Source organism: Sparus aurata, chromosome 6 (genome assembly GCF_900880675.1).
Source record: "Sparus aurata chromosome 6, fSpaAur1.1, whole genome shotgun sequence".
In the NCBI taxonomy this organism is placed as follows: domain Eukaryota; kingdom Metazoa; phylum Chordata; class Actinopteri; order Spariformes; family Sparidae; genus Sparus; species Sparus aurata.
The window spans coordinates 23,050,869-23,064,148 of record NC_044192.1 but is presented as its reverse complement, the minus strand read 5'-3'; the positions used below and the strand labels follow the sequence as shown (position 1 = coordinate 23,064,148).

The window sequence follows — 13,280 nt, the reverse complement described above, 5'->3', positions numbered from 1 at the left end:
CATTTGAGATCTATAGATGCTGGTGTTTAAACTGTATTGAAGTAACAAAAATATTAGGTTAGTGAACATTATAAACACAATACAGCATCTTCATACCTACAAAACTGTCTCCAAGCAGAGTGTTCTCGTGGCATATGGCCCTGGAAGTCGTGAAAGGAAAGAAAATATACACGGAAAATAGAGAGAACTCATCAGCAGTAATGATGTTGTTGTTATAAAAGATGGACCTTGTGAATTCATAAATTCAAACCTTAGACAAAATTAATGTATTGGTGTTAGCTAAATGGAGCTTTATGCATCACCAAGTTTAAAGTGGGTGCACCGCACATCATATGCTTGGAATGTGTTGCGTCAGCCTGTAAACTCTTCAATAAGTTTCCCTCATGTATTTATTCATCAACATACAGTTTCCAGCTGTCACTATGGCTCTTGAAGATGCATTTTAAATACAAAACCTGACTCAACATAAAAAATAAATAAACTTATTATTTTTTTTTTAATGTGTTACTCAGGTTTATTAAAGGCAACTCTTTAATAATCTAGACTGTAAACAAAACAGCAAAGCACAGCTGTGGTGTCAGTTTATCTGCTGATGGTATTTATCTATTTTCATCCAATCCAAACCACATTAACCAATGAAGGCCATGTTGGACTTCTTTTAGAGTAATTCTCATAAGCTTTGTTTCTCCTTGTCCCTCCTCTGCCTGTTTGTCCACTCAGCTATTAAAAGTGAAATCCTCATGATAATCTTAAAAGGAGATTCATGAATGTGTGCCAGGAGGACTGGGACGGAGGAGAGGGACTAAATAAGGACAAAAATGAATGCTTTACCACTGAGGATACGTTCTAGAGGACCACATGGCAGTGTACTGTATGTCTGATCGTGGATGCCAATCACATTTTGCTTTCATACACGCTGATCTTTAGATCTGAGCTTGGCAATTCCTTTGATACTTTACTTTACACTGTTAAATAGTTAATGTCATTCAAAGGCGAAACAGGGGGATCTTCAGCATAAGGCTGGATCCAGGCCACAATATTTGACACGATGAAGTCTTTGATCTGATCGACTTACAGTTTAATAATTAGTGTGCTGCAGTGCCTTTCAGATGATGCAAGCTCCCCTTGAGTGGGTAGAGCATTGCACTGCTATACAGTAATACAATAAACGCCAAACACTGAGCAGAGAGCAGTTGAGTTGGAAAATGTTCAGTTTCTGTCTTCAAAGCACAAACTAATAAAACTAATTTTCCTTAAATCACAAGCTCATTATAGATAATGGCAAATGTGCATTTCTTTACTGATAAAAGAAACAAAATGGTGAAACTGTTTCCACAACAGGAGCAATCTCCTAATGAAAGTGCCAGTCTGGTCTATTTGTGAAGTCATTATGAAAATAGCTTTTAATAGATGGCAATAATTCACATTGCTATGTTTAGCTATTTATCATAAGTCTGCATTTGGTGAGATAACATCAGATTAAATCACACGGTGCTAAAAAGGAGATTAACATTTTAATGTTGCTAACTGAGACCCTGTAGATGCTCCCAATTTGCCCAAATTATACCCTTGTTGGCAAGAGCACAGTGAGTCACAAATGAATTAATATATAAGAGCAAAATATAAATCTTTCTCCCAAGCAGCAGCGGGTGAGGGACACGACAACAATGCACATGTTAAGAAAACGTGTTCTTCTCGTCATCTCCACTTCCGTCCTCTGCTCGGGAAGAACTGTAGTATCTAAAGTGTCAGAGATGTTTATTTACATCACCCCAAAAACAAAATTAAAACCATCAACAAGACCTTTTCCCCTGTCTGCATTTCTCCATCAAAATAAAATGCACAGTCCTTCTCGCAGTGCAGAGGGAGATGGAGGCTGAATGGTCAAAAACTACACATATCATCTAGAATTAAAAAGTACATTTTCAGTGCTTCTTGATGTTGATTTGAAAATAAGTAGGTATTGCATGGTTAATCCTTGAACTAGGCAAAGATCTTAGTGATGAACTCCCTGAAACGTTTAGCGTACTGCTCCGGGTGGACTGTTGAGATTTCTGCTCCTGCCTGCAAAACACACACAGACACATTCAGTTAGAGATGACTGAATACAACGTGGAAGTAGCCCTGTAAACTTTGCAGGATATCCTAACCAGCCGTGGTGTCTCACCCCATGTTTGACAGACTTGGCAGCGTGAGCAGCTTTCTTCTTGGTGTCGTACTGCGTCAGCACGTCAATCAGACCCATGAAATACACCTCCCTCTGGGGCGAATCTACATGGGAGTGATTCACAGCATTTGGTGAGTGATACTGATCTAAATGTATGATCGTATCTGTTGTTGGCCAGCGTGAGATGAGCTTTCGGGCTCCTCTAACCTACTTATAATCACTCAGCTGTCAGGACTCACCTACAGCACTCTGAATAGCGTACACATCCACATAGGGGTCGAACTCCCCAGGGCCCATGGGTTTGAAGGAGCTCATGTAGCCACTGATACCCTCAGGGGAGGTGGAGCCCGGAGCAGGAGCCATGTCGGTTTCTTCCTCCTCTTCCTCTTCATAGGACGACTCCATCTCCTCCTCCTCGTCCCTCTCAGCCCGCTCCACATCATGGATTCCCAGTAGCAAGCTGTAGTCCATGATCCTCATACGCACCAGAAACTGCAGCAAGAGGACGCATGCAGGACAAATTATGTCAAAGAAAATAATAGACCATTTTGACAAGGCGGCCATTTTCCTGTGGGATCAAACTCAGGGTGAGAGGTCAAATGTGGTACTGCTGTGTTCATATAAATGTAAACGATCTGATAAATTGTTCTCGTTTCATTGTTTCCTGATTGATTAACGACTGTAAAGACAACTGATGGTTTGAACAGCAGGGACATCGGACCATATTTCAAGGTATAACAACAGGTTTCATTAATAGATCAGCTTCCGTTAAACAAGAGCTAATGTTAGCATTTAGCCACATTATAGCTAACGATACTGGTTCATATGATATTGTTTTGATGTGATACGATTAGTGGAAGGTATAGATTAATTCACAATTATCAAAACACTTTGAAGGGAGTTGTCTTGACCTGCGAGTGAAACACTGTGCATGTTATCAAACGTTAACGTTAGCGAGGAAGTGGGTGAATGCTAACACCAGCTAATGGGTTATCAAATATGTTGTTTTACCTTGAAATATGGCCAAACGTGCCTCCAGATTTTCACTATCCATCATCTTTTCAGTTACCTACATTTACATGACTTGCAGGTTTCTCACCCTGAGCATGACATTGGAGGAAAATGGCCGCCGTGAGAGTAATGTCTACTGCTGTGTGCTTCTTCAACACCATTGTCCTACCTCGATATCTCTGCTGAGCTTATCCATGATCTTCTGCTTCTCCTCGTCGCTCACATAAACTTTTTGCATGTTGTTCCTGAAGTCTACATCTTTATAAGTGGGGAGCTCCTTCACCTGGAAATATAGAGTGAAGGTGAACTGCCGTAAAAAATTATATTTAGCCAAGAAATCACCAGATCCATGAACATTCTCCTACAACACAATCAGCTGTTCTGTTTCCAGTGGCATACATGTTGAATAATATCACCCCGAATAATATTGTTTTTTGTATCAGGAAAGTTTGAAAGAGTCCAATGTTATTTCAGCTCTATCTAGTTTCTGTGGTTTGTTGTTTGAGACAGCGAATGCATATAATGTTTGTCAACACCTTCACTCACTTCTTTTTGTTTTTCTAAATATGAAAAAAAGGACTGAAGCGGTTTGGTTTTTATGCATTTTATGGGAAGGCAGTACTAAATCACCGGACAAGGCTTCTCCATTAAATTTTGGTGATATAAAAAAATGAACACGTCCTTAATGTTACAGATCTTTCTTGCCTTTTTCCTTTCGCCAAACTTTTTTTCCCCCATTGTTTGATGAGATATCTGACCAGGTACTTAACTACCCCTGCAGCATCACATTCACCATCTCTTCAATAATAAAAAATAAAAAAAGCTAGCTTTTTACTGAAAACAAACTTCACTGCATCCCTCCAGCAAACTTTTGATGATCAACACAGATGTTGCACTGCAGGGAGTTTAGGTAGAGCTTGTCATTCAACTTTGACCTCAATGTGATCTCACCTTCTCTTTAAAACTTGCCTCACGAGACACCAGGGACCCCTGAGGAAAGAAAACACCCACACAGTCACCAACACTTAACACCAAAATACTACAGAAACCGTTGTTTCACAAAGTTCTACTATCACTGTTAGTTGATCAATCACAACACCCCAACAGTCTGATTGCTATTGAAGAAACCTCCACCTCCTCACTGGAGATTTCTTTCACTACCAAAGTGCGGTTGTGACAAAAAATGTCATAAATGCTTTGCTGCGTCACTCCCCCTCTCTCTCAACCTGTTTCCTGTCATGTCTTCAGCTGTTCTATCAATAAAAGCTAAAAAGGCAAAAAAAAACTAAAAACGGTGCTCATCGGGTCTTGCAGTATTTACCTTGAGGTCGTACTTCCTGTGTATATGCAGTCTGTGGCTGAACATGTTCCTCATTACCAACAGGTAGGTGTCCTCGCTCTCCACCGTGACTCTGTACATGGCCAGGAACTGAGGGAGCAGCGTGTTGCCATGGCAGGTGACTATATGCTAGAAAAGAACCGGCAGGGAACAGGCGATGAATGATGGGACATTAAATGAGATGCTTCAAGTGCCGTGGTCCTTTGTAGTCCCTGCTGTCAGACAAAAACAATGGGATAATCTATACACAAAACTCCCATATTGTGTTTATTTTGCCTCTGTGTAAAGTCAAATACTACCCTTGGTTTAGTTGAATGTCTATGAAGAGTGAATCTTGTCCCCAAATCTTCCCCATCAGTATGCTTTTTATACAATTTGTAGAAACAAAAAACAATCGTGACAGAGTGTCTTTGCTTTATATTAGATATTTTTTATAGATGCATTTAAATGTAACAAAAAAAAACGAGAGCTCCAGCCATGTATTGTTACTTGTGGAAGAAAAAGTCCTTCAGCTTCAATACTGCAAAACCTTTACCATGGCAACCAGGGTTGTCACAAAAACAGGACACCGTCTCATCGTGTAAAACACACAGGATAAAATAAATGGAACATATGTGATTAATAGTACTGAATCAAAAACTGGACTCACTAAAATGTGGATTAAGATCGTGTTCTGATCTGTGTTTTAACCTCCTACAAGGAGTATGTTTCCCACCCAGGGTAGGTTAGTTACCTGGTGATACTCGGAAAGGATGTTGTGCATTTCCTCCACCTCCTCGCTGGAGATTTCTTTCACTACCAAAGTGCGGTCGTATGACGTCAGCAGCAGTCCCACGCACTGCCCGTCCTCGTCTTTGAGGGGAGGACAGCGGGCCAGAGACACCTGTTGGTGAGAGAGAGGACGGCAACATGTGACATCAGCTGAGCAACAGTGAAACCTTTCACATCCACTCTACTGGTATGCTGTTTCAAAAAAAACATCACTGACACAAAGTTAACAAAGATGCACTCTGGGTTCCAGACATTCTAGCATTGCTCTTGCATATGTGCAGAAATAAAACTTTTACCAGCACATATTTTATTTACACATACAGTAATGTGTGCTAAACAAATGTGTTGTGTCCAGACTGAATGATGACTGTGTGCCACCTGGCTCATGCAAATGTCACACAAAGAAATGCAAATTTAGAAGGGAGCAGATCAATGCATACAGGCAGGTGCCTGCTGTTATATACATGAACAAACACTGAAAAACCCTTCTGTGTTTGAGAACGTCTGTGTCTCTGTTTTTCAACACCTTGTTACCTCCCTCGTCCTGTCGAATAAGCGTTTTTGCCAGCTCTGTTGTTAGCACATTAAATGTTGAGTTGATAATCATACCTGGTAATCTTGGTCCTCGATGCCAAAGCGCTCTCGCAGGTTTCTGAACACCTGTGGACAGTACTCTTTGAATTTGAACAGTCCCGGAAGATTCTCTCTGAGGAACAAAGATGTTTTAATACATAAAGAAAAGAAAAAAAGGCAGCTCGGAACAGCATTTCATTAGCAGCAACTACAACTTCATTATATGAAGAGCCTACTGAAAACACATTCATACCCTAAGATAACTTTAATGTGAATTAGAAACTCGAGGTTTCTGTTTCTGTTTTTAGTTTCTGTATCTTCTTAAACACAGCACAAATGACATTATTACATTGGTTGAATTCTTCTTTAGCATCAGGCTGTTTCCACATCAACCAATTAAAAATAAATCACTTGAATGAAATCTCACCGAGGTACCAGCAGTTGAACTGGAGAAAAACATATCTTATTGTTCTCCCACCTCTGTTTATAAGTCTTTACACGACCTGGATTCCTGAATGGATTAAAGGATTATTAAAAGCCACTCAAGACTCCATCCGTATAGAAACTGACCCTCGAAGCAGACAGGGTGAGTGTATAGCTCAGTTTTCATGAATCATAATGATATTTTGGAACACTTTGTCTGAACGATGCTCATCCTCTGTGAGACCAACTACATTTTCTGATGAATTATCAACTCAATTTGAAAGTTAATAATGTCCTGCTGGGTACACAAGATGCCTCATTTCCAACTTTGGAATATCATTTGCTTTACAAGTCACATTCACAACGTAGCACACTGCAGAGAAGCCAAATCATTATTTCTTTAATCTCTCTGGCTGCTTTCACGCTGGTTGTCAGTGGTAGGAGCTGTGGCTGTGGTAGTTTTGAAAGGTATTGTTGGAGTAAAAAAGCTTTGCTGTTCTCTAAAGGGGTCTGTAATTTCTGATAAGCACATGCAGGCAAAAAAAATCACAAGAGCAACAGAGATCTGTGCAAATCGCAGGAAGCAGCCTGAAGGTTTCTCCAGAGGAGCACAGTACTTGTTGAAGAGGTGGTTGTTCACTTTGATCTTGGTGCTGGATTTGAAGTCGTCTGGAAGCAGCATCACAGGTACAGGCACCTGGCTCAGGTCATTAATCTGCGCATGATCAGCGAGCGCACAGTTAATGAACGCATCCACAGGCCAATAGAGAGAGAGAGAGAGAGCCATGAAGCAGCGCACGTACCTACCGAGTGATTGACCCCCCACATCAGGACGCTCAACACGGGGTCACTGGCTCGGAAAACCTCCACTTTCTGCTGCACAAAGTGTTTCTTCTTCGTCTTCCTTTTGGGCGCCAGGGTGCTCAGAGGGTTGGAGGTGGCGCTGGGAGAGGACATCGCGGACCTTCACAGCCGTGCGTCCGCGTCTCGGTGAGTGTGGGCCGGGTTTGTAATCTGTGGCGTCCTTTTTATGTAAAGTAGCCTGAAGTCCGCCTCGTCTGGAGTCTCTGCAGCAGCAGCAACCTGCATGGCGCTGTGACACCTCCTGCTACACACACTGTACACACACTGTGGAGGTTTTACATGGAGCCACAGTGCTGCAACAGCATCAGCACTGAAGTCAGTGAACAACAGGCTCCCTGGTAATCTTTACTCATCTCAGGCATGTGATGGAGATTACTTTGAACTGGAGGGAATGTGTTAACATGTTATTTGCCAATTTGAGCACAATAATGATAATGACAAACATACTACTACTACTACAACAACTACTACTTATAATGATAATGATAATGATAATAATTATGATTATAATGACTCTGATTATGATAATAATGATGACAGTTATACTACTACCAGTAATGATGATAATGACAATAATGATATTTTCCCTATAGGCCACTTAAAATATAACAATGATACAGACTTTTGATGAATGATATCTTTGAAGAACTGTAGTTAGTGGTTTTGTGTTAAAGGACAAGTTCACCCAAAAATAAACATTCAGTCACTACTACTCACACCCATGCCAATGGAGAGTCAGGTTGGAAAGATAAAGTTTATTAGTCCAGAAAAACATTTATGGAGCTTTGAAGCAAAAAATTGTGGCAGCATTCTCCTAAACAACTGAAGCAGATGGGGACTTGTTTTAAAAAGGAAAAAGACTAAGGGAAATAAAACAACAACAACAAAATGGCTCTATACAGATTGCCCAAAGTAATCGAAGTCTCTGGAAGCCAAGAGATACACAAATTGACTTTTTTTCAAAAAAGATGTTATTTACACATGCACGGTCAAGCTTGTGTACCAAAATCAGGGTGCTGGCTAACACTTTTAGCTTAGCAGCTAAAGTGAAGACTTAAGATAAAAACAAACAAACATGTAAATAATGTCATTTCAAAACAATTGAGAACACGAGGGACATCAGATAAGCTGTAAACAGCCATTTTTGTCTTTAAGTTGCATCATATTCAATGCTGCGTATAGCAGCCTTTCTGGCTCGTGGGGAAGCGGTATGTGTAGAGCCTGACTACTGGCCTATCACAGATATATTCGCACTGGCGAATATGTTGTTCTTGCTAACATAGAAGCACTTTTTTTGGGGCAACTGAGCAGCTCAGTTGGTAGAGCGTGCGACCCACATACAAAGGCTTCGTCCGCGCTGCAGCGGCTCAGAGTTTGATTCTGACCTGTTATCCTGTTTCCTGTCACCTCTAAGCTGTCTTATCCAAATAAAGCCATCAAAAAAATAAGCACTTTTTTTTAGAGAGTATGATTTAGGGGAAGATGCTTTGGGTAATTTGTAATTATTACATCTGAGTGAAGTTTACTATTTCAGTGGAAATACTGTACGTCATTTAAAACATGATATAACAATAATCAGGTTAAAAAAGTGAGCATCAGCTGGGCTCACATCACAGGTTATCACCTCAATGTGGACTTCAGTTGTGAGCAGGTCAAGCGAACGGTCACTTTCCTTCTCATACTGCTTCATTAAAAGGATCATTAAGCCTGAAAAGTCCAGTCAGTTTTGTTTATATTGCACATAAATTAGCCTCTTGGGGCTTCACAGTCTGTACAGCTTCTACCCTGAGAGCCCCATGCTGTTTCTGAGTGCAACACCACTGTCATAAATACAAATACCAGATCTGTTTTTAGTTTGTAGGATGTAATGTAGGTGCTGACTACAAACAAGCTCCTTGCATCATAACAATGTTATGTGTTAAAAACTTGTATGTTGAAGTGAACATGTATGTAACGCTGTGATCCTGCCCTCTCACTGAAGTTCCATAGTGCAGAAACAAGTGAAAGCTGTGACAGAGACACCGTTCACCCTGTTACATGACACTGAACCTTCAATATGATCTTCGAACTGTTAAAATCCACAGATCTTCAGTTAAAACTCTATTGCACAAGCACATTTTCTTAATGAATTCCAAGAAATGAAACTCACAATAATGACAAGATAAGATTAGATAAGATAATCCTTTATTTGGCCCACATTGGGGAAATTTGCATTATTACAGCAGCAAAGGGGATAGCAAAAATAGAGAGCATCAGTTAAAACAGTGATAATAAATAAGTAAAAAGAGCAGTAAGAAAAATATAAATGCCCCCATATAATGCCCCCATTCAATTCTACGTTAAAAAACAATCCAGGCTTTCAAAATAACACCTCAGGTATCTGTTCTTATAGGCAACCACTGATAAATTATTTGTTCATTAGCAATATTAACATAAATAGAGTATCACATTCAAAGTGACTTAAATAGGGTTACATCCTCAGATTTTGTACAGCAGTTACAGTAAAACACTTACAGTGGTTCCAATGTAAAATAAAATACTGAAAATATACGTAGGCTATAAATACAATTGATCAAATCATGATGTTCCTGATGCTTGGTTGATTTAACTGAATATATTAGTATGGAGTGTTATTGGGCTAGTTTTTGGGCAGGAGAGGATCCAGGTTAATCATCTCATTAGAGTCTCTTTCCATGTGACACTTTCAAATATTGATCAAATTTGACATCTAATAGAAGTGGATTTTATAGGAATATCTTATCAATACAGGCCTTACATGTTCAGTAGAGGGCGCAAGGAGACAAAGTTACACCTGTTTTCGAGGCAGCTCTCTCATTGGTGGAGAAGCTGTTTCTGGCTGCTGGTGAGTGAAATGTGAGACTGTGCAGAGCTCCTTTAAACTCTGTGTGGTGTTCCTTCATCTTTCTCTCGTATCGACGCCTCAGCCTCCTCTGCCTCGGTGCATCTCAACAACCCAGTCCGCCCTTCTGTTTAGTCTTTGAGGCCACCGGCATGCCGTTCTGATCCACGCACCAGCACTTGCCACGCCGCTTACCTCGAGACGACCAGCACTGTACCAACACAACAAACACATGAATCTGTTTATGCAGCTGGAAACACGAACCACATGTCTACAGAAAGGTTTTCAGCGGTTTCCTGTAATTTCGCCTAAACTCACCTGCTTCTTTCTGAAGAAGCCGCGCTTGTCACAGTTGGGCATGTATATGTCGTTATTCGGGTCGAATACATGGGCATCAAGACCTTCGATAAGTGTAGTGAGCAGTTTACGACAAGGAGCCTGTAGGAAGAGACAGCAGATTCACGTAAGTGCGAGCCTAATGTGCTTTTTCTCTGAGTTATTGAGCCCATTTGACAAAAAGGATTTTTACCTCGTTTGGATCCTCGGTAGGTGCTGTCGCTAGGATGAGATAAAGACAAAAACATTCATCACATGGTCACTTGTTTTTGTTATCTTTGTAATGCACTAAGTCAACTAACATTACTAATAAACTAAAAGCACTAATAGATGAATCGTAACACCCATGTTGGAAAACAAATAAAAGTTTATACCACAATCACTGAGCCATAAAAACATTTTTCCTGCAAATTGCTGTCATATTTTGCTACATCTGGTTATGCGGTTGTTTTTATGTAACAGCGTGCCCGGGAGCTGTTGGCAATGGAAAAAATAAACTCGGCGTGTAAACACAGGTGTGTTCTTGTGGCCAAATATTTTGTTGACTTTCACAAACATGGTTGTTCAGGCTACGGGAAGACGGATCAACACTCATTTGTTGATTTAATGTAAGCTGTACGGAGGTGAAACTGTCAAAAACTGACAAATAAGGTAACTATGAGTATCAGTTTTAAAAATCAACACAACATGAACATCATCTTCAGGCACAACGTGGGACTCTTACCTGCCGTTTGGACAGTTTCAGTCGGGCCGATGCTGCTGCCGTTAGTACAGACTCCCCTGCCCTCCAGCAGGGCACGGAGGGGCCTCGGCTCATCCTCCTGTGGTGCGCAGCGTAGACCTTGGGCGCAGCTCAGAGTGTAGACCCCACACGGTTCTCCAACAGCCAGAGAGGTGGTGTTTGTATCTACAGACGGCTGACTCTCTGTGGACTTTGATTTACAGGTGGGACATCCTCTGGACGGGGTGGTCAGCGGCAGTGACAGAGCCGGCTGCAGGAGGAGCAGCACCAGGATGTTCAGACACAGGAGCATCTCACACTGGAGGTCTGGAAGAGGTCCACTAAGCGATGATAACAGTCCCCTACTACTGACTATGTGATTGTTGGTTTCTGTGAGGACGCCTGCAGTTTGTGTGTGTGTCGCAATGTGGACGGTAATTCCCTCAAGCCAAGACAGAATGATAATGAGGCTGACAGACACCACTGGCAGCAGCTTTTAAAGAGCAGTGGGGAAAGGTATGGGAGGGTACGTGATGGAGAATGTTAGTTTTCCCTCTCATTTCCACAGAGCTGAGCACACCCCGTTTCCCCTTGTCTCTGACACGCACTCTCACGCATGCTCATACCATTTGTTGCCTGTCATCTTGCAGGATAGTAATGTTTTCTACACCGACATAAATCACAGAGTGATCGCTGCGTATGTTCCTCCGTTGCTCTGCCTTTTCCCCACTCAGAGGCTGATTTACTAACAGAAGTGATGCTTCGGTGTAAGCAGCCAATCGTGGGTCAGCAAACAAGAAGTTCAGCATGCAAGTTTTAAAATCACAGGCGTTCATCATGACAGAGAATGTCTGTCCACACAGAATTTATTTATTGATTAGATTGTGTGTCTTATCATGAGTCACTATTCATTGTAGCTGAAAACTGGAATGAACAACGCAAGTTTAAGTAACAAAGCAAATGTAAAAGTGAAGCCATCGGCAGTTGTGGAATGTAACTAAGTGCACATATTGAAGCTGTGTATTTATTTTACAGCTATTATGATGTACTTTAGTTTTACTTTTACTTCCAAATGATGCTACTTCATACATGTTTATCACTACATTTCACAAACAAATACTGTACTTCTATATATCTCACAGTTGCACTTACTAACTGTACAGATTTCACATATAAAAACCTCTAAAGACATTCATTGACTGATTCATTTTTAAACTAAATAAACAAACTGTTTTTTTATGACTGAATCAACTGAATAAACATACTGAACTTAAAGGAAGGTTTCTGTTATTACCTCATTAATATTGTAGATATTAAAATCCAGGCTTTGAATTTCTTCTCCAAAAACTACTTTGTGCCCCTTTAAATGCAATGCAAACAGTTAAACTTAGTGTCACCCTACTGAGTACCAATTAAACCAGTTAAAATGTTTTTACTTCTCTATGGTCAGTTGTTTTGTAACAGTACCGTGTAGTTTATGGTGATTATAGTCAGCCCCCAACACAGCACTTTGAGCATGATTTGAAATGCAGTTAAACACATATTCAATTAAAGACTAACAAAAGATGTACAAATAAAGTTATGAAATGTTTTAAGAAGTACAAGTACTGTGATAAAATACCAAGTTACACTAACAGGCGTAAAAGTATTTAGTAACTTCCAGCCATCGTCCTTGTTTTCAGCGTTGTCTTTAAATAGCAACCACTAAACAAACACTTTGTTCACCGAGCGTGTTTACAGTGGCTGTAACTCCAGGGCCAAAGATTTAGAGGAAACGGCCGACACTGAGAGGCTGAAGGAGTGCCACTCAAGGTTGCATGACTAAGACATTAATAGCCACAAGCAACGAGTCCCACCCTGTAAATTCCACTGTCTGTGAGTCACAACAGATTAAATTAGAGGACGCGATCTTAAAAAATCTGATAGTCTTCCAACTTGATATATTATTTTTCCAGCTTGTGACCACTAAATCTCAAATACAAATGTAACTTAGTTACCCAGGGATTGAACATAATGATATCTCTTAAGTCGAGATAAGACTACTTGATCTGAATGATTTATCATCCCTTAATACCTCAGGATGTATTAGTCCTCTGTGGGCGATGCTGAATTAATAGGATTTATTTGCATGAATGTAATGAAATATCTTGATTTTTTGACAAAAACACTCCCATTTGATCTTTCTTTTACGCATTTTATGTATGATTTTCTACAT

The 13,280-nt window shown here is 40.5% G+C and overlaps 2 protein-coding genes across 3 annotated transcripts; both read right to left on the bottom strand.

Annotated features, from left to right (window-relative positions):
* Positions 1 to 1,374: 1,374 nt before the first annotated feature.
* Positions 1,375 to 7,477, bottom strand: LOC115583469 (phosphatidylinositol 5-phosphate 4-kinase type-2 gamma-like). Of its 2 annotated transcripts, none has more exons than XM_030420350.1 (10): positions 7,092 to 7,477; positions 6,902 to 6,999; positions 5,898 to 5,994; positions 5,251 to 5,400; positions 4,500 to 4,646; positions 4,130 to 4,168; positions 3,348 to 3,461; positions 2,407 to 2,659; positions 2,168 to 2,271; positions 1,375 to 2,064 (listed from the first exon to the last, which is right to left on the bottom strand). In XM_030420350.1, exons 1-10 carry the CDS (start codon positions 7,239 to 7,241, stop codon positions 1,984 to 1,986), a joined length of 1,233 nt encoding a protein of 410 aa, XP_030276210.1. In that variant the 5' UTR covers positions 7,242 to 7,477; the 3' UTR covers positions 1,375 to 1,983. The 2 variants fall into 2 exon arrangements, with proteins under 2 accessions (XP_030276210.1, XP_030276211.1); XM_030420351.1 differs by having other exon boundaries at positions 7,088 to 7,222.
* A 1,838-nt stretch (positions 7,478 to 9,315) lies between these two features.
* LOC115583470 (insulin-like growth factor-binding protein 5) lies at positions 9,316 to 11,408 on the bottom strand. Its single transcript, XM_030420352.1, has 4 exons — positions 11,069 to 11,408; positions 10,538 to 10,566; positions 10,327 to 10,446; positions 9,316 to 10,219 (listed from the first exon to the last, which is right to left on the bottom strand). The coding sequence occupies exons 1-4, from the start codon at positions 11,376 to 11,378 to the stop codon at positions 10,115 to 10,117; spliced, it is 564 nt and encodes a 187-aa protein (XP_030276212.1). The 5' UTR covers positions 11,379 to 11,408; the 3' UTR covers positions 9,316 to 10,114.
* Positions 11,409 to 13,280: the final 1,872 nt, after the last annotated feature.

Coding starts and splice junctions, on each gene's coding strand:
- LOC115583469 (XM_030420350.1), bottom strand. CDS start 7,241: ATGTCCTCTCCCAGCGCCACCTCCAACCCTCTGAGCACCCTGGCGCCC. Junction 7,000..7,091: donor TGTGGGGGGTCAATCACTCG/GTAGGTACGTGC, acceptor GATCATGCGCAG/ATTAATGACCTGAGCCAGGT. Junction 2,660..3,347: donor AGCTCAGCAGAGATATCGAG/GTAGGACAATGG, acceptor CTCTTGCTGCAG/TTTCTGGTGCGTATGAGGAT.
- LOC115583470 (XM_030420352.1), bottom strand. CDS start 11,378: ATGCTCCTGTGTCTGAACATCCTGGTGCTGCTCCTCCTGCAGCCGGCT. Junction 10,567..11,068: donor TGAAACTGTCCAAACGGCAG/GTAAGAGTCCCA, acceptor ATCTCATCCTAG/CGACAGCACCTACCGAGGAT. Junction 10,447..10,537: donor CTACCGAGGATCCAAACGAG/GTAAAAATCCTT, acceptor CTCTTCCTACAG/GCTCCTTGTCGTAAACTGCT.